The sequence below is a fragment of the Equus asinus genome, chromosome 4 (genome assembly GCF_041296235.1).
Source record: "Equus asinus isolate D_3611 breed Donkey chromosome 4, EquAss-T2T_v2, whole genome shotgun sequence".
NCBI classification, from domain to species: Eukaryota; Metazoa; Chordata; class Mammalia; order Perissodactyla; family Equidae; genus Equus; species Equus asinus.
In genome coordinates, this window is record NC_091793.1 from 102,723,068 (window position 1) to 102,744,185 (window position 21,118).

Below are 21,118 nucleotides of genomic sequence, written 5' to 3' on the forward strand. Positions count from 1 at the left end.
CATTGATTAAATAATGTTGCAAATAAACATAGAGGTACAACTTAAATAAATGCTGCAAAAGAGAGGAGCTGATGGAGGAAGGCCAGGCTGGGTGGTTAAGGGAAGGGCCGTATGAGACAAGACTGAAGAGGTAGGCATAGACCCACCCTGTTAAGGATTTAGGGAATGGGAAGTCTTTAGAGGGCTTTAAATATGTGGATGACATAAACACAACTGTATTTACAAGAAAAAATCACCAGTAGTCCAGTGTGGAGAATAGATGAGAGAGGGCAAGCTGGATGTGGAAAGGGGAGTTGGGACGCTGTTTCAGGATACCAGGTGACAGATTATGGTAGTTTGGCCTAGAGTTGTGCCAATAAAGACGAAAAGAAGTGAACCAAAAGGGACCTAGTTTGAAAACTAAATGGAGATGTATTGGGGTAGCAATAACAAGACTTGTTGCCAGAATTGACGGAGAGGTTAAGAGAAGGTTGACGCCTAGATGGATATCTGGTTTGTGCAACTGATTGGATTGTGGTGCCATTTAGAGACATGGCAACTGACAGAAAGACAGGCTTCCAGAGGAACATCATGAGTTCAATTTAGGAAATGTTGAGTTTGAGCTGCCTTTGAGCTTTCAAGTAGATGGTTTTATTGGCAGTTGGATACATGACATTGATGGTCTGGGATTAAGATGTAAATACATATATCTCCCATGTGAGAATATAATTAAACTATAGGTATAAATGAGATCACCCAGGGAAAGAGTATGAAATAGAATAAGAAGAGAAGAGGACCTAGGACCTCACCTTGAGAAACTCCAACAGCTAATAACTGGTTTAGAAGATAATGATCCTGACATTATCTTCAGGGAATTGGTGAGAGTAGGAGGCACAGAGGAAAACTACAGTGTCATACACGCCAAGAGAAGAATATTCAGGAAAAAGAGGGGAGTTGGTTCACAGTGTCAGATTCTGCTGAGAGGCCAAATAAAGTGAAGACCAAAATGTTTGCTGGATCAACATGGGGTAATGGCAGAGCTTCTTCAGGAGAGCCTTCTCCCATCTGCCCAGGCACGAATAAATGCACCCCCATTTGGGTTCTCACTGAGGTGTGCTTGTTCTTGTTACAGCACCATTTGTATTCGAACTGATAGAGGGTGTGACATCTCCCTTCCTAGGGAGGGCAAGGGCTGTTTTACACAGTTTGGTTCTCAGAAATTGAGTAGCTCTCTAAAAATGTGAAATGTTAAATAAATATTTGTTGAACATATGAGTAAAACATAAAGAATAGTCAGAGGGGACAAAAAACCTAGAGAGGACAAGGAGTGGCAAGTAACTCAGAGAGTTTGAGCATGAAAAAGACTAACAAATACCACCTTCCACCCTGTCATACATGCGTGTGAGAGGATTGAGCACTCGGCCTGTAACAAGGTCCTCCCTCCAGGACACTCTGCTCAGAACTCTGAGGCGCAGTTATTCAACTGTTATTAATTGGCTTCCTTTTTTTTTTTTTTAAACCCACTTACTCTATTTCTCTCTCTGTGATGTCCTTGCAGATATCAAACGGCTTTGTTAAATGACATTGTTGAGAGCTATCAATCAGAAACCACTTTAGCTACTGAAAAAAAAACAAAGGATTTGCCTTCATAAAACCTGAATGAAGTTTGCCCTTGAAATCAGAAGCATAATGAGCATTTAAGTAGGAACAGCAAATAGCCACATGTTCCACATTTAAACTTTAGAAATAGAATGGATTTACCTTTTTCTCCTTCACTGTCAAATGACAATTTCCTTCTTCGCAGTTTACAGTTGTCTCCTTCATAATCATTCATGGACTGCGATCGTAGTAAGAGATCAGCCTTTGTTAATGGAACGTGAAGATAGAATGGAAGTAGATTCAACTTGAACATAACATATTATCAGTAAACGCTCCACTATTTCATATCGTTTCAAACACTTTCAGAGTTAATTATTAGATTTCAGGCAAATAGCTACAATACTTTGTTTAATGGTTGTCTCTAAATTATAAAATAGACTGATAAAATAATTCTAGTAGAATCACTGTCTGATGGGGAAATCATAGTTGTAGAAGTTGCTTATCAGAATTGCTTGGGGATGATGTTGTCAATATTTAGAGACAACATATTTCTACATGTAGAATGCATTTTGTGTAACACGGTAAAGTTAAAATAAAAATAATAATAATTTAAAGAACTTTGCAGAATCTGTATTACTACAGAAAAAGGTGTAAACTAATTATAATTAGCCATGATGTTTAAATTACATGGCAATGGTTGCAAGGTTAAATTTCACAACGATAAGTATAAGGTTGAATTCAATAAACACTATGCTTTGAACCCTTTATTATTTCTGTTCCAAGTTCCTCTTTCCTCCCCCTCTGTTTCATTCTGTAAAATATTATCAGTCTTGCAAATAAAAATGGAAGCTCCCAAATAAATAGAACAAGTGGAAGTTCTTGTTCTGTTTATTTGGTTACTGCCTAAAGTTTTTATGTAAAGAAGTTATGTGAGGTAGATGTCTGTTGTTTTTCCAGCCAAAATCAGAAGGAGCTTATGACATTAAACTGCGGTTTGATAAAGTACTGAATTAAATCATTATAGGAAAAACATAAGCTCTTGATAACTTGAACCTCTTACCACCTAAATATTTTTCAATTTTTCAGTGTTTTGAAAAGAAGCTATTATTGGAGCTGGTGCTTCAGGTTATTAAATGGTACACTGGTCATCTTAAAAGTTTCTCTTTCTCTTTAAGTCTCTCAGTACCTGGGAATGACTATAACTCCAGGGAGAATTAAATTTACCACCTTTGACCTAACTATTGACTTGAGGATCTTTTTTCCAGAGAGTATATTAGTTAGCATTAAAATACACTGGCAAGTGTCAAAAGTCCAACATTTGATTTCTGACAAAGGAGTCTTTAGAATTTGAGTTGGAGTTACAGGGCTCGAAGCGAAGGGGGTGGAGGAATAACCTAGTGATAAATTGTGGGCTGCAACATATATTCTGTGTTCTTAAAACAGTGGTAGGTCATAGGGACACGTTTTCATACTAGAAGAGAATGGGAGATATAAGAGCTGCACTCTCAAAACTCATTCCAGTTTAAATTGTATGTAGAATCACTTAAAATATTATCTCTATTAGAACATATGTTTTTCATTCTGCAAAATTAATTTTGACTCGGGTATAAGCCTTCTGTGAGTTGGAAATTGTGTTAAATATGGACCTAAACACGAATGAGTTTAACTTTTTTATTATTATTGAAAAGACATTGCTAACCAATGTATGATGTAAATAATAGCTGAGAGAAGGTTTTAACCTCTGTATAAGATAAACTCTTTTTGGGGATTTTCAATAGTCTAGAATCACCCATTTCTTACAAATAATTGGCTCACTCAATATAAACCAAGGCTATTTTATATCAAGTATGTCACGTTAGAGTTCCTAAAAGGTCAAATTTAATTCACCTACTTAAAGTTATTCAATATATTTGAAAGTAATTAGACTGAATTTCTTCCCTATAATTTAGAAATTCCAATATTAAATTAACTCTTCCTTCCATATATTCAGAATTGGTAAAGTTTTTCTACAATATTTCACTTGATCTTTCAGAAGTATTTGGGTAATCCCAGAATACAACAAAATATCAGAAGTACAAAAATAAACAATCAGTTAACATATACCTTTGCACTCTCATGCCTGAGGTTGAAAGTCAGCTCTAGGTTTGTGAGAAAGTGATCGGAGAACTCAGGATACATATCCAAAACCTCTAACAAGTCTTCTCTCTGGATCTTATGCAAGTCACAGTATGTGAGAGCTCTTACATCTGCATTAGACTTTCCAGGTTTGGCATAAAGATGAACCATTTCTCCAAATATATCATTTTTTCCTAAAAAAAAAAAGGAAAAAAGAAAAAAGGAAGTAAAAGGAATCTGAACTTAATGTGTTCTTTTTAAAAGCAGAAGGGGACAAATGACCAATCCCTGAACCCAAAGATTTCAAATGTAAGACTCCACAGCCAATAGACACTGGGCAGAAACATTCTCACGTTTATTTGCTGAGTGGAATTTTGCCTCTTGGCTCACTGGCCCTGGTATAATCCTTATTATTTCCTTGTTTTGATTCTTTGGCTAAGCATCTAGAATGCAACAAACACGGCTTTAGTCTACTATGCCCCACATTGCTAGAAAAGGGTTTTGCCATATGGTAGGTATAGTCTGATTTTGTCAGTCCAGGAATATGAGACAAGCTGCAGTGAGTCAGATTCACGAACTTTCTATCTCAGGATGGTCTCTGGAGGCGATGCCCAGCATGGAGTTATGGTGGAGCACTTTCAACACTTACAATTTGCTCAACATATATAGTAACGCTTTTTAACAATATGACCTTTATTATAAAAATGTGTCCTTCTTGCTTTTTTGCCAAATCTGGGGTTATTTCAGTGTCTCCCCTCTGATGGGCCCTTCTCATGCCCTCTGCCTAGCCACAGGCCACCTGCTTTTCCAGGCCTTGTTCAACAATGAGGATGATCATGACAGCAACAATAACAAATGCTTATTGAGGACAAAGCAGGTGCCAGGCACTGGGTCAAATGCTTAGGTGCATTAACTCATTTAATCCCTAAAGTAATCTCATGGAGAAATTACTAATTATTATCCAAATTTTATGAATATGGAAAGAGGATTAAAATGGTAAACTGATTAGGTCAAGGTCACCTTCTTAGTTGAGTGAAGTGAAAGGAGGCAAAGTGTAGCCATGATTAAATGCCATGCATTCTGACTCCAGTCAAAATCTTTACACATCTGATGTATTTAATATCCTCCCAATATTTTCCCTGCATGTCATGACCAGTTAGATTTTTCTGTCTCTGAATGTCAAGAGTCTTAAAAATAGTATGTTTGGAATATATGCTTAATAACTACTGATAGATTATTGATTATGTAATTTTTAAAAATTGTCAATGGTAGTATAAAATGGTACTTTCTTACATATATCCTGAAGCGTTTTTTCAGATTTAGAAAAAACCCTCTGGATCTGTTAATTTAGTTTTTGGTGACAAGTTCATTTGCACCCGACTATGGAAACTATCAAAGACTTTTCAAGAATAAAGTTCTAACTAGTCAAAAAAAAAAAAAAGCTGTAATGTTCTTATTTTAAATGTGAATAATGCAGAGAAATCAGATGCCATATCTTTCCAAGAAAAACTGATATTGGGGAGAATGCATTTACTTTGGTTTAAATAAATACTTAGTTTTCAGAAATTGAATAATCATAATCTGTGAGGATTTTAGGTGCAGATTTACAAGGAAATGAGAACAGAAAAGGAGAATCTCTTATAATTCTTTACCGTTTTGATACTTCCATACAGATATTATCAAAGAAAAGCTCTGAACTAAATTCAGCATGGACTTTGTATTTCAATTAGCTTGCATGACTGTAAATGAGCAAAGAGTAAACCAGTCAGCGTGTACAGCTTAACTACACTCTAAAATTACTATTTCATAAAGCAAGAAGGCTTATTACCTTCCTGTAGAAGCTAGGACTGGCTGATTTGAAGATCGGGAATGCAAGGAAGCATGCTCCTTCCCTGGCAACATACCAGAGCAAACTGTCAAGCCAAATCTGGTGAAAATCCGACTTTATTGTGTAGTCGCTAAGTGATTTAGAGTATGTTTCAATTCTCTGCCTGCTCATTGGATTGTAAACCAAATTGTGCATAGTATCAATTTTAGAAATTTTTTTAAAACTGTGATTATAATAAAATCATCAAAATATACAGGAATCATTCAAACATCTTCATTCATGTAGAGTCCTGTGCTATGCCATACTCTGGCTCTACACAGCAGCCAAGAAAACAGACAACGTCCTTGTCCTTTTGAATGTTAACATCAAGAGTTGAGTGAAAGGAAAGCATTGAATTACATGCTCATTGTTTAAATGGACCTGGATTTAATCTACAGGAAAAAAAAAGAAGTGCCAATGTTCACACACATTGGGGCTGGGTGTTCCCATGAGGAGCCAGAGGCTTAAACCTACTGGCTAGGTGGTAGGAAAGGAGAAGAACTGATCTCGTGTCTCTCTGCTCCCTTGTTGCTCCCCACTGTCCTAATATCCCCAAGAAATCCTACAAATTCACACTGACTAAATTTATTTATTTTTATTTTGAGGAAGATTAGCCCTGAGCTAACATCTGCCAATCCTCCTCTTTTCACTGAGGAAGCCTGGCCCTGAGCTAACATCCGTTCCCATTTTCCTCTACTTTATATGTGGGACGCCTGCCACAGCATGGCTTGACAAGCGGTGCGTATGTCTGCACCTGTGATCTGAACCAGTGAACCCCTGGCTGCTGAAATGGCGCCTGCGAACTTAACTGCTACACCACTGGGTGGCCCAACTAAATTTATTTTTAACAAGATAGCTTGGACAGATGGACTTTTTTTGCACCCAAAGAAGTTTAATTTACTATTAATTTTAATCCCCTCATAGGCTTTATCCCTGGATGTTAAGTTCATAGCTCTATATTACCTAGGTAGGACATATAATTCTGTTTGATGGGACACAGAAAAAGGGCAGGCATATAGATGAAGTTCATCAAACATAAACCCAGTTCATGATAGGGCACTGGCACATGCTAGCAAGTAAGCTTACAACGTGTACATTTTATTTAAGGTGTTAAGGGATCAAGCATGAATCCAAGATACTCTATCATGAAATAGAAAATGCTGACTATTTTCATATATTTGGTCTCAAAGGCTTAAGTAGCAGCCAAGAACTGAAGAGAGGCATGGAAGCATTTACACATCAGAGAAAAAGTGAGACAGTTATGAAAACATATTTTCTACAAGGTTAATTTGATTTGAATTGAATTTTAAATAAAGCGTTAAAATTACCTATCAGCATTAAATAGCACCCATAAATAAATATGTCAGTCCTTTTTTCTATCATTTTAAACTATGCATTGTACCAGCTAGTAACTGAATATGTCACCATCCAATTCTAAAACACTCACCCAGAATAGCTACCACAATGTCGTCTTTGAGGATTTCGATGGAGCCTCTGGATAAGAAATAAAGTGCAGTGAGGACATCCCCACAGTGAACCAGGGTGTCTCCTGGAGGTGCGTGGGTGGTCTTGAACTTCATTGCCAAAGCTCGAAGGCAACCTTTACTTGCCCCCCGAAAAGCTTTGCAGTTTTGCAGCAAAGTCTGGTTGAGATGTAGACAAATATCAGCTTGTAAACATTCTGGGAAACCCTTTAGGACCTGAAGAAAAAACGTAAAGAGTTTCATACTAGCAGGGCACAGGGTACCTCCACCGGAAATAAAGTCTATTTCTTGCTCACAGAACCGCAGGTGTAGTAATTGTCACACAGGAGTTCTTACAATGCTTCTACCTCGCCTACCTCAATGAATACTTGGTTTCTTAAACATGTCAGAATTTTAACTCAAATACTTTTCTCTGAATTAACTGCAGGCATTCAGACTCAACACAAATGCTGTTTCATTAAAATGTAATGCCTACAATGTCTCGCACTGCTTCTCATTCCCTGCATTATGTTATGTAGCATCCTACTGTGCACAGATATAATGCAATGTGACAATTAATAAGACATAACTAATGAAAGGCAGTACAACTAGAAAGACAACCTTTTTAAGGAATCTCAAGTCAGTTTGGATTGCTATCTCTGGTTTATATCTTAGTTATAATTGTGTAAAAATAATGATCCTGAAAGAGCTATGGTATTTGTAAATGTCATATACCAGAGAGTGCTCTTAGTTAATGCTACTTGGAATACCTGTGTTTAATATGCACATTATTAATACTAAATATTTTTATAAGTACTGAAAATAGAGAAAGGGAAGGAAAACAGCAAACATACTTTAAAAGTGTAGCTCAGTTTTCAGAAATGGAAATGGTGCCAGAAGTTACAATGCATACATAATTCTTCTACCAACGCTATTGTTTTGACAACTTATTCAGTGACTAATTTTAAACTTGCAAAAAGATTAAACAATAGTTTCTGACAAGTGCTACTCAATTTATACTGAATAAAATATTACGTTATTTTATAAAAGTCCCAGTATACAGTGGATCAGACACTCAATTCTTGCTTCTCTGTACGTGTCTTAGCTATTTTGGGTGTCATATATAGATTTTAATTCTCATGTTGATTTTCCTGTGTCAGTAAAAATAGATCCATTTAAATATGCTGTGGGGTTGAGGGAAGAGGCATTATAGAGTGCCTAATAATGTAATTTTAGGATTCCCTACCTTTTTGGGTCAACCTTGTTATTGCTGTCTAATATAGCTAAAAGTAATCATGAATTATTTTTGTAGATAATCCAAACGTATGTGGTTGGTAGAGAACTTCAAGTTAGATCATATTTGAATTAACTTGCAATTTATTACTATTTTAAGTATTAAAGCAGCCACAGGAATCCTGTTTCTGTAGGATCACTGTGTGATGCAATTGGTCAGACTGACTGTGATATAATACAGAAGGATCAAAGAGAGAACTGAAATACGTAATTCTGATCTTATTTCCTTCATTGCACAGTCACCCACAGAAACGGGTCAAGGGTGTTTTAGAAGAAAACTCACAGAATATGAGTTCTGGTCATGAATTTGCCACAGACTGACACTTGTGCAAGTCACTTTATCCACCTGTGTTTCTTTGCCGGAGAAGAGCATTTACAATGTTGAAATTTGTCCTAGGTTACCAATAAACAGTGTGCCATTTGTCAGACACTGCTCACCCAACTCTACACAGCTGTAGGAACTCAGACTTTTATCCTGAAGTTTCTGTGCTACCTGGCTCAGACCTCAAAGAAATGAGCCTTCCTCTGTTTGAGTTCCTGGGCACTCATCTGAAACCTCTTCCCTTGACGGTAACTCACACACTTCGTCTACATGACCGGACTCCTGCCAGATTTCCTACTTGGACTAAAAAGCCCTCTCCAAATTGGTAGCTTGCCTAGTCTTTGCACAATTTTGCCTTTGGGGGCTGGAGGCTCTTTTCCCACTCTTTGTTGGGATCCTCAACAACCCTGCTCCTCTCATGGAACCAACCCACTAGGTTGCCGGTCCCTTCTACTTGTCTAAACTACCTCCTTGGAATCTTTGGCGGGTGATGCTAGACTGGAGGTAAGCTAGGTTTGGACAGTTTTCTGAAATGGGACCAGTTTACGTGGGGGTGCTATAGTAGGAAAAAAACCCAGTTTACTGGCCTCTTTGCATATGGTTTACTTTTTCTCCCTGAAGCCCACTGTTGCAGTCTCAGCATAACTCTCAGATGTCCTGGTACAGATAAAAAGGTGAAGAGCATTACACCAAGCAACAAATTAGATATACCTATTTTTCTCTTAAGATTTGGCTGTAATAAGGTACAAAAAGGCAGTTTATATTTACGTAAATTGAGGAGATATTGCTACCATTATGGTAGTTTGAATGAGAATATTGAGCTTGTAGCTGTTATTTCTGGTATTTCCCTAAGTTTATCAGTTATACTTTCTGAGTATACCTGGGTTATAGAAGGAAAAATTGTGCATTTGTGTGTGTGTGTGTGCACATGGATGTGTATGCGTGCTTTAAGTTGGAAGATGCAAATGAGATAGAGGCAGGGGCTATTCATTTCTCTGAGTGTGTTATAAGAACTATGGAATCGGACAGGCATGAGCTGAAGTCCCAGTTCCATCACTTACTTGTTGTGACTTTGGTTAAGGCAATGAACTTTTCTTGAGATTCAGTTTCTTCTATTGTAAAAATAAGATCTACCTCACAGGGTCTTCCCACAATTAATTGTGATAATGTATGTAAATCATCCCATGCATTGTAGATTTCAATAGATAGTTTACTTCTGACTTTTTCTGTTTTTTTTTTGTCATACATATTTATTGTTCCTGAAAAACTATCAAGTCCTCTTTAACTAGAAATTGAGAGATACAAATACCCATTGCGTTTTTCTCTTTGGTCTCTTTGGTGAATAGGAAATTCACCGCTAAGTTTTGTGTTCTATTGCCTCAAAAGAGTTTAAAAATTTTTTTTCCCTCTTTTCTCTCTAACTTTTATTTCCTGTTTCTGACTTGTGTTAAATGTTTTGGCTTACTTGCACTTCGATTTTCACTGTGAGTTATCTTAAAATCTTTGGGAAAGTAGGCAGTTACTAAATCAATTTACAAATATGTTCTTGGAATTCCAGTATTATTAGAACCACTCACAAAACCTTAAAGGACATTTGGGAAAGTTTTTCAACATCTTTCTCTTCTCAAGTGTTCTTGTTAAGTGTTATCACCTCCTGACATTCATCCTGTTATAGAAGTGACAATGACTAGAAAGAATGACCTCAAGTTGGAGGTACCATAGAGTTCCATGAAGAGGCTTTTGTTTGTACATGAGGAAGATATACAGACCTTGGCATGAAGAACTTGTTTAGATTAAGGAATTCTCCTGTGATGCTAGTCCTTAATTGACTTTCTTAATTTTCTTAAGTCAGTTACATAGATGACTAAGTAAAACTCAATAGAAGTTAATATTCAGTAATTGAATCTCTTACTAGCCCAGAGGTTTGGATGTCCTAAATAAGTTAGCATCTTTGGAATCTGGGTTATGCCTAAGTAAAGGGACTTTAAGAGGGGAGTTAAATGAGAAGGAGCTGTAGTGGAATAGAGGTAGAAGAATATTGAAAAGAGTGGGAAGAAAGGGGTAGGTTTAAGTAGATACGTATCCAAGGCATCACTTTCAAATGGTCCCAGCTGGTTTGCCATTCTTGCTTCGTGCTCATGGCACTTTTTTTTTTTTTTATCAGGTTTGGTTCCTCTGGTAAACTACCTGACTGGGAGCTTCCTCATTTAGCACTCAAATATTGGCTTTTTACTGGACCAAGCAGACCTGGCTACAAATAGTAGCTATGTCAAGTACACAAGCTGGTTTAATGATTGTTATAATCATTTCCACTGCACTCTACACAACCTTCTTGTCTGTCAAGTTCTGAAGCTCTGAGGGTACACAGCACCTTTCATTGTGCATCTGGAGCCATTGTTTTATTGAGTTAGTCTGATTTCAAAGACCAATGAGCATCACCCAGAATCAGTTTCATGGCCTGTAGCTTGGAAAATGTCATTCTTTTAGCAAATCTTTATTTAGTATCTACTATATATCAGGCGCTATGCTATGCATGGGAGCATAACAACGAATAAACATGCTCTGAAAAAATACCTGGCCCTAAAACCTTTCTAAATGCCCAGATTAAAAAAACTTTTTAAATAGTTTAAACAGAACATCCTACACTTTGCTTTCCATGCCAGATTGGACATTTACAATGTACGTTTATAAGACTAATGGTTGTTCAAATGAACCCTCAAGGTAATAATTAATTTAAGGTGAGTAAATAGCTCTAATTTCACTTTTCTAATATTGACTGTTATGGGACAGAGTTTTAAAACTTCCTGAAGTTCCAGAAAAGTTTTTCAGGGCTGGTAAAAATCCCGTGTCTTCATTACGGTGTAAGACCACTTGAATATTTTATAAATGTAGTATTAACTTCTTTTTACTTGAATTTATGTAGATAAAACTCTCTGGGACTGTCAAATTATGTCAGACAAATGAGACATTTGTTCTTTTAAGTGAGCCTGAAGTGCTTTCTGTGAATGTTAAAAGAAATCAACCCCATAGCTTAGTGCTAGAGGACCCAAAGTTTAAGGACATTCAAACAAGATCAATCCAACAACTACAAAACAAGATAGCATTATTAAATCAAAGTAAAACTCTTCGAAGAAATCACACAAAGAGAGAACAAAAATGGAAATAACTATTCCATGACAAGCATCTGTCAAACATGATCAGACATTAATTCAGAAGTATTCAACTTTATGTTAAACTTCCCTCAAATATACAAACTTACACACACATAATGGAATAAATATTACAATATTGTTAATATTTGCAATTAGGTAGTATGTGAATTCAGATTTTCTCTATACTGAGCAATCAATATAAATTTTGGAAATGAATGGAACCTGAGTTAGTGTAGGCCTGCAACTTGTGATTTGATGTACGTGTGCTCATCAAAATGACGTTAGTCTCATTAACTTTTTAATAAGTAAATCCTTAAATTTAAACCTATATACTTATGCTAATAAAACAGTTATACCATCTATTTTATATATTGGGACATAAATGAAAAAGAAGTTTGGCCCAGGTGAATGATAGATTACAATTAGAGAAATGTGTCCTGGGCTTCCGTCAGTGGAGTCTGAATGGAGGAATATCTTAACTAACGAAGATTTTTCTCTGTTTTGATGTGACACTATTATGTCATCCTTCAAGGTAAGGCCAGCTTTATATTGAATTTTACTCTGGGAATAGTTTTTTTATGGTCAAATTTCTGTATAATTTTATCCTTTCACAATACCTATATGTCTTGTGAGTAAGACAGTTGGCTTACAGTCCCAAACCCATGATTCCCTTCTCCGACCAGCAATTTAAGGCTTCCTTTGTTCCTGTGAGATGGTCTCCATGTTCCTGGCCCCATCTCTGAGTGATTAAAGAAAGGCAAGGGTTGTAGGAGAGAAAGTTATTTCCTTATTCAACTTTTACCTGGCTGCTGATAGATAAGGATTTCCAAATGAGGTTAAATATTCACAATATATTGACAATAAACTCTATTATTCCTTCTTCAAATTTAAGACACGGGATTCAATTTTGCTGTTTCTTAGCCTGGATTGAAAAACACTCTCTTATGTAGGTACACTTTCCAGGTTCTGTTGGGAGAACATCAACAACTGAGTTTTTACCAAGACTCTCTCCAGACTCCTTCCATAGTGTTTTAAACCCTTGTGTTTGCTTTAGAAAAGAATCAAAATGTATTCTCTACTAGGTACCCCCTATCCAGATAGTACTGGAAAGCTGATCTATGTTGTAATGTATGGTTTCTGATTTGTTTCATGCAGTGTAGCTGCAGAGGGAGACATTCCTAGAGGCAGGCTGAGAAAGGCACATTGAGAAAGACAGTCTGAGGGCGGCAAATGGTTCTCCTAAATAGTAAATTAATCATATGAACAACTTTGGTAACTGTGATAACTGACATTAAGAAATTTTCTGGGGATATTCTCTGGGCCATTAAATACACTTAAATCTTGACAAATTAGAATTAATCAAAACACAAATTAACACTCCCTATGAAACACTAAAACTCAAGCATGATTATCAAATAGATTATGCAAGTAATATATTAAATCTTAAGTCTCTGCCCTAGAGTACAGTCTGAATATTTTATAGCATTTTCTGATTCTGATAGAATCATTGCCATGTGGGCATTCAGCATTTGGTATCTTACGTTTGATATCTTAAATACTGAACCTTGCTATTTGTTGTCTCTAGAAGCTAATGTCCTTCGTTAGTGGATTCTATAACTTGAGGTCATTTCAGATCATATTATTTCAATGGTTATGATTTATCATTAAGGAATAGGAAACATATTTTTCATGTTTTCTTGGTGATTATACATTTAATACTTCTTGTTAAATCACTGATCATGACGGCTGGTTTCTTTTAATAGTTTTAAACATACAAATATATATAGCCATAGTCTGAATCTTAAATTACTTTGTCATCTATTTTATTTTACCTTCATGTGGCTGATGAGAATAAGAAATTGTTTTATTGCATAAGGCTGTAATATCTGGCCAGATTGTTGGCAAAACAGAGTATTGTAGAATCCATGACTAGGGGTTTTATAAGTCTTGGGAAAATTAATTTTCTGCATGTAACTTTTCAACATTTATCATATGGTTACACTATTTAAGAAAAATATATGAGCAGAACAAAAACTTGCCACACATAGACATGGCAAACAACATCATAAATCCTGAACCAGTTTTGGTACAAGTAAAGGTTCCTTGAAAATGAAATAGTCCTCTCTCCTGCATCGTCTCCTTCCCTCTCCGGCAGCTCCTGACCCTGGTTAACAGCATAACTGTGAGGGGCTCCTTTGCTTTCAGAAGAACACTTCAACGTTAACCTGAACCAAACTAAGTCAGAGCCAAGGGTGAGTCGGAGTGTGGGAGATGATGTGTAGGCACAGGGGATTTACTGCTTTCACATACACGTCTTTGTTACCCTGACTCTGGAGTCCTTCTGCTAATTGAGCAAAAGCCTAACTTAAGAAGGTGAGTTAGAGTTTCTGAAATGAGGTCTCAAGGGGAAACCTTGGAACACACTAGCATTTCTAAAGGTAACAGGAGGGATCTGCATCCTGAGAAGCAATTTCAGGACCCTTCCCTCAACATCCCTATTACTTGAGAGAGAGAGAGTGAGGGAAGACATAAACAGAATACAACTATAGTGAACTCTATTGGTTACTTTGCAAATTTTTCTTCCCAAGTGGATTGATTGTAGATGGCCCGAGCTTGCTCATAAAGTAAGGAAAAGGAACATGCAATCTACCAGATGTTGAAAAGAATGATTTAAGTACCACCTTGCACTTGATATATCATCTTGAACTTGAATTTAGTTTTGTTTCAGAAACAGTTCTCATGTATAGCATTTTAGATGGTGAGATACAAAATGTTTCCCAATTGTTATTTATTGGATTTTATCAATAAGTAACAAAGAATGGAGATGTAGCATAAATGTCATTTTCATTTTGTACCAGTTAGGGTATATGTTCCTCAGAAAGATTATTGCTAGACAACAATTCAGTTGTTTTCTAGAGAAAGCAATGGGTGTATCAGCAATTACATAACCTTTTGCAAAATAGCAGAAGCTCTCAAAATAGTTGAAGTTCTCTTTCTCAACCTATCAGATTCCCCTCTGTAATATGTATTGATTCTTGTTATTCCAACACTCTGAATATTCCAGACACTGTTGTATCCCCGCACATTTCTACTTCTACCTGTTGAGTTACACACCAGTTGTGTATGTTCTGAAACCTATTTGTACCAGCTGTACTTGTTAGTGGAATTATATAATTCAATTATGTTGCATATAAAAGAATAAAATATGTGTAAAGAAAGAGAGCAGGGCCCCACCATTGCCATGAAAATAAAGCTAAATGTTCTGGAAAACCTTTATAAAGGTGAGTCATTTAAAAAAGTGCAACCACAGATTGCTTTTGCATTAGGTGTGGATGCTTAAACATTTATAGAAATAGAAATGTTATACAGTCCATTAGATCTGATTATAATTCAAAAAATAAAAAATTATTAGAAAGTGACCAGAAAATAAGAAGTATACAGAAATTAAGACCCACACTCTATGACAACCTTTGGATCAAAGAAGAAATAATTTAGAAAGCAATAAAAGGAGAACATTTCATACCAAACCCCACAGAACTACAGAGAAACTTGCGTTGAAAGGAAAATGTAGAGTCTTAATGCCTTCCTTATTACAGAAGAAAGACTCAAACAATAAAAGACCTTAATACAAATGTTAAGAACAATAGGACAATCCAAAGAAATCAAAAAGAGAGAATTAATGAAAGGAAATGCCGAAAATGAAAAGAATAGTAGCAAGAATAAATTAATCTAAAGGCCAGTGCCTTGAAAAAAGATCCAATGAAATATATAAAGGACCTTTCAAAGGCCTGCTAAAGGAAATAAGAGACAAAAAAATATACAAGTTTAAGAACGAGAAAGCAGATGGACCTGCTGATAAAGACTAAATGAGGTAAAAGAGAATCCTATATGTAATTTTATAACAACTTTGAAAGCCTAGATGAAATGGATGAATTCTTCACAAAATATAAATTACCAACATTGACCAAGGAAGAAACAGAATAAGTAATTACTATAGTAGAGCTGGACTGGTGATTAAAGATCTGCTATTAAAACCACTAGGATCACACGGTTTTTGTTTTGTTTTGTTTTGTTTTTGGTGAGGAAGATTGGCCCTGAGCTAATATCTATGTCAATCTTCCTCTGTTTTGTATATTGGACACTACCACAGCATAGCTTGATGAGTGGTATGTATGTCCCTGCCTGGATCCTAACCTGAGAACCCTGGGCCACTGAAGCAGAGTGTGTGAAACAAACCACTATGCCACTGGGCTGGCTCCTAGAACCACATGGTTTTACAGATGATTTCTTTCTAACATTTAAAGGGCATATAACTGTAGACCCACATCATTATAGAATAGTGGCAGAATTCTAAATAATTTACTAGCCAATAAAATCAACAAAGTATCAAAACTATGATCAAGTAGGATTTATTTTAGGAATGCAAGGATATTTAAAAAATATTAGTCCTAATGGTGAAGCTATTTTCATTAAAATCAGCTAGTACTATTCAAAATTGTTTCAGAGAATCTTGTGAACTAAAAAAGACTAACAAATAGTACTAAAAAAAGAGAATAAATGTGTCTTTTTGTTTCTGATATGATTGAATACCTAGAATATCCAAGAGTATATCCTCAAGGGATACACCAAACCAAACTACAGAAAAAGTCCTATCAGAAAGAGTCAGAGTTAAGGTGTCTATAAAGAAGATAAATAGTTTCATTCCATATTATCTATAATCAGGTAAAAATGAAAACGTGTAATATATTTCATTTGTTCAACTAACTAAGCTATATAAAAATTTAAGAATACATTTAATAACAAAGGTAAGAATTTCTAAGACGAAAATTATAAAATCTTATTGAAGTAGATTTTACTTTTTAAGATCTAAACAAGCGGTTCTCAATCCTGGCTACATATTAGAATAGACATATAAAAATACTGATGATCAAAATTCACTGTAAGTAATTCTGATTTAATCCTTGTAAGGTGGATCTGATGCACTGAAATTTATTTAACTTATTTCAGATGATTTAATGTGCAGCAAGGATGAGAAATTAATATTGAAATTCTAAAATTGTATAAAAATTAATATAAAATTCATAGGAAGAAAAGGGTTAGCAGCAGGCTTACCATGCATTCTCTATCTTTCCTAAGCAACACTTAGAAAGAAAAGTGACCAGCTAATGACCAACCTTAATGACCTGCTCCTGGCAAACACACTTAAGGTGTGGAGTAGTTCCTAGCTATGGAGTGTTTTTAGCGGTATGTATCTAGTCGAAATTGCTTATGGTAAACAAACTTTTTATAAATAGATTTATAGGACATGGCTTTCTGGAAAATGTCATGTAAGTTATATAACTTTTGGATTATAAAATGTGAATGTTTAATGACCAAAAGTGTCTCATTCTGCTTAAATGTTATGTTATCACATACACTGTTTAGGGCTGTCCTGTGTTATTTCTGAGCAAGAACACATACCAATATGGCAAGGCAGTATCTCTATGCTTTCCTTATGCCTTATGATTACATATATTCTTGAAATTATTAGTAAATCTTGATATTGGTTACAATTTCTGACTCTTGTAAGCCATATTTGACAATCTGATCTTTGGGTTATTTCATAAGCCCAACGTGGAGTTTGTTGTAATTGAATAAAAAATGGCCATATATTTTATATGGAAGAATAAATACTCTGAAGTAGCCAAGGAAAATAAGGAAAACAAACTTAGAAAGGATTGACCTACTATGTTAGATATTAAAGCATGTACAAATCATTATATTGCCATAGGAATGGACAAACAGAGCCAATTTGAGAGTAAAGATATGTATCTCAATTATATCTGATAAATTAATGTATAAATATGTTAAATCAATAGAAAAATATTGGCATTATTTAAATTATCTGTACTACCTTCTACTCATGTGAAGGAAACAATTTATAAAACTACATTTCAAACAGATTACAAAATTTTCTTCCTAATCATGTAACAAAACTTAGAACAAAATCTAGGAACTTCTTGTATAATTCACAGATTTAGTGGAACCTTTGAAAAACAGGACAAGATCTCTGAACTATGTTAAAAAGTTGACCAATTGGACCATATTAAAAAACAAAAAAGACTTCTAAATGCAAAAGATATCTTAAACAAACCAACATATTGAAAAGAGATTAGGAAGAAATTGCAATGCAGATGACGGATAAAGCATTAATATCTATAATTTACAAAGAGTTCTTATAGAATAATAATAAAAAGGTAACCAAATACTACACAAAAACACTATGAATAGGTAATTTATAGAAGAAACATCTTGAGTAATCATCTTTTTCTTTTGTGATGAAGATTGGCCCTGAGCTAACATCTGTTGCCAATCTTTCTCTTTTTTTTTCCCTCCCCAAAGTCCAAGCACATAGTCATATATCCTAGTTGCAAGTCATTCTAACTCTTCTATATGGGATGCTGCCACAGCATGGCTTAATGAGCAGTGTGTAGTTCTGCCCCCAGGATTCAAACCAGTGAACACTGGGCCAGGAAACAGAGAGCAGGAACTTAACCACTCAGCAACAGGGCCTGCCCCTTGATTAACAATCTTAATTACCCTTGCTTTATTATAATGCTCTGACCTCAGTGCTGGTGTTACCTATGGTTAGGTATTAAGCCCAGCTCACAGATAAAGCAATAGAATTAGAGTAAGACTCTGGACCAATGCTTCCATCTTAGACAATGTTCTTAAGGCTCCATTTTTCCAGCATCCACACATGGTGATCCACAGTCAGAACTAGATGATGGCTAGAAATGGACCTCTATGTTTCAAACATAATAATTATAGCTGTGTGGAGTGAGTCTTTGGCTTATCTTCCCACTACAGGAGGTGTTTCTAACTACTGATATGCTTCAGTTCTGTGTGTGTTGTAGAGCATTCTGATATAAGGAGATTACCAATAGAATGGGGAAAATGAACTACAGCATATAAGTAAATAATTTAGTACAACTTCAGAGTGTTAAATGCACCATCTGAGATGCTGGACCCCAAATAATGGAGATTCTTATCCGACAGTACCTAAATTGAGTGGAGAGTTTTGCTGGGGGTTGTGGGGGGCCCACCTAACTAATAGGAGCCAAGACACAAACTAAAAAAGGTTCTTTAGGAGTATCTGGCATGAAAGAGGCAATGATTATATGTTTTTTTCATTCGTACTCATCCCCATGGATAGTAATACGTCAAAACCAAGAAAAACAATTAACATATATGTAATTTTCCTGATTACTACTGCCTTAAAGCTATATGATCAATTGGGCTAGATGAACTACTTGCGCTTATTTTCAGCCTTAAAAAAGTGATTAAAAAACTGACAAAAAAAATCTGGAACATTTACATATCCATTTTTAATATAAGTTTCCATGCCACTGGGAATGTCTCAGACAATTCTTCCACTAAAGAAATTACTGAGTTTTTATTTTGGGAGAAATTGTGGATGGTTTGATTCCAGTAAGTTTGGTAAAAGTTGAATTCCTTAATAATTTTAATTAAGAGGGACTTAAAGTTATATTTCCAAAAAAAAATTAAAACTGAACCTTGATGTCTCTCTCTTATTTATTATTGGTGAAATCTGTGTTGAACATTAAGTATTTTTAAACTGAATTGAATTTAAATTACTCTGTGAGGGGAGTAAAAAAGTAGAGCTTTTAGAAATAGGTCAAGCTAAAGAGACTATCAACTCAATATAGATTGCTATATATGTAAAATATTATATAGGAACATCATGGTAGTCACAAACCAGAAACTTATAATAACTAAACAAATAAGTAAGAGGAAAGAAATGAAACATATTAATAAAGAAAGTCAAAAGGCACAAGGGAAGAGAGCAAGAGAAAAAGAAAGGAACAGAGAAGAACTACTAAAACACTCAGAAAAATAAAAGTAACAAAATGGCAATAAATACATATTTATCAATAGCTACTTTAAATGTAGATGGACTAAATACTCCAATCAAAAGGCATAGGGTGGTGGATTAGATAAAAAACCAAGACCCATATATATGCTGCACACAAGAGACACACTTCAGTCCTAAAGATACTCACAAACTGAAAGTGAAAGGATGGAAAAAGATACTCCATGCAAATAGAAAAGAAAAGAAAGCGGGGGTAGCAATACTTCTATGAGACAAAATAGACTTTAAAACAAAAACTGTAACAAGAGACCAAGAAGGGCATTACATAATGATAAAGGGAACAATCCAACAAGAGGATATAACACTTGTAAATTTCTATGCACCCAACATAAGAGCACCTAAATATATAAAGCAATTATTAACAGACATAAAAGGAGAAATAGACAGTAACACAATAATAGTAGGGGATATTAACACTCCACTTACACCAGTGGATAGATCATGCAAACCGAAGATCAATAAGGAAACCATGGCCTTAAATGACATATTCAATCAGAAGGACCTAGTAGATACATATAGAACATTCCATTACAAAACTGCAGAATACACATTCTTTTCAAATGCACATGGAACATTCTCCAGGATTGATCACATATTAGGCCACAAAACAAGTCTCAATAAATTTAAGAAGATCAAAATAATGCCATGCATCTTTTCTGACCACAAAGGTATGAAACTACAAATCAACTATAGAAAGAAAATCAGAAAGTCACAAAAATGTGGAGATTAAACAAATGCTGAACAACAATTGGGTCAATGAAGAAAGCAAAGGAGATCTATGGGATACAGCAAAAGCGGTTCTAAGAGAGAAGTTTATAGCAATTCAGGCCTTCCTCAACAAACAAGAAAAATCCCAAATAAACAATCTAACAGCACATCTAAAGGAACTGGGAAAAGAAGAAGAAACAAAGCCCAAAATCAGCAGAAGGAAGGAAATGATAAAAATCAGAGCAGAAATAAAAGAAATAGAGACTTAAAAAACAGTAGAAAAATTTAATGAAATCAAGAGCTGGTCCTTTGAAAAGATAAACAAAATTGACAAGCCTTTAACTAGACTTACTAAGGAAAAAAGAGAGAAGGCTCAAATAAATAAAATCAGAAATGGAGAGGAGAAATTACAATGGACACCTCAGAAACATAAAAGATTATAAGAGAATACTATGAAATGCTGCACACCAACAAATTGGATAATCTAGAAGAAATGGATAAATTCTTAGAAACACACAACCTTCCAAAACTGGGCCAAGAAGAAGTAGAGAAGTTGAATAGACTGATTACCAATAAGGAGATTGAAACAGCAATCAAAAACCTCCCCAAGAATAAAAATTCAGGACCAGTTGACTTCCCTGGTGAATTCTATCAAACATTCAAAGAGGGGTATCCTTCTCAAATGGT

The 21,118-nt window shown here is 35.4% G+C and overlaps 1 protein-coding gene across 2 annotated transcripts in view; it reads right to left on the minus strand.

Moving 5' to 3' along the window:
* The window catches only part of KCNH7 (potassium voltage-gated channel subfamily H member 7), a 475,858-nt gene that overhangs the window by 26,951 nt on the left and 427,789 nt on the right, over positions 1-21,118 (minus strand). The window contains exons 10-12 of one of the 2 annotated variants that reach the window (XM_070507994.1): positions 7,008-7,251; positions 3,682-3,887; positions 1,741-1,816 (exon numbers count right to left, since the gene is read on the minus strand). In XM_070507994.1, the coding sequence (XP_070364095.1) occupies positions 1,741-1,816; positions 3,682-3,887; positions 7,008-7,251 (526 nt within the window). Of the gene's footprint in view, positions 1-1,740; positions 1,841-3,681; positions 3,888-7,007; positions 7,252-21,118 lie in introns of both variants that reach the window. The other variant, XM_070507993.1, reaches the window with a different exon arrangement.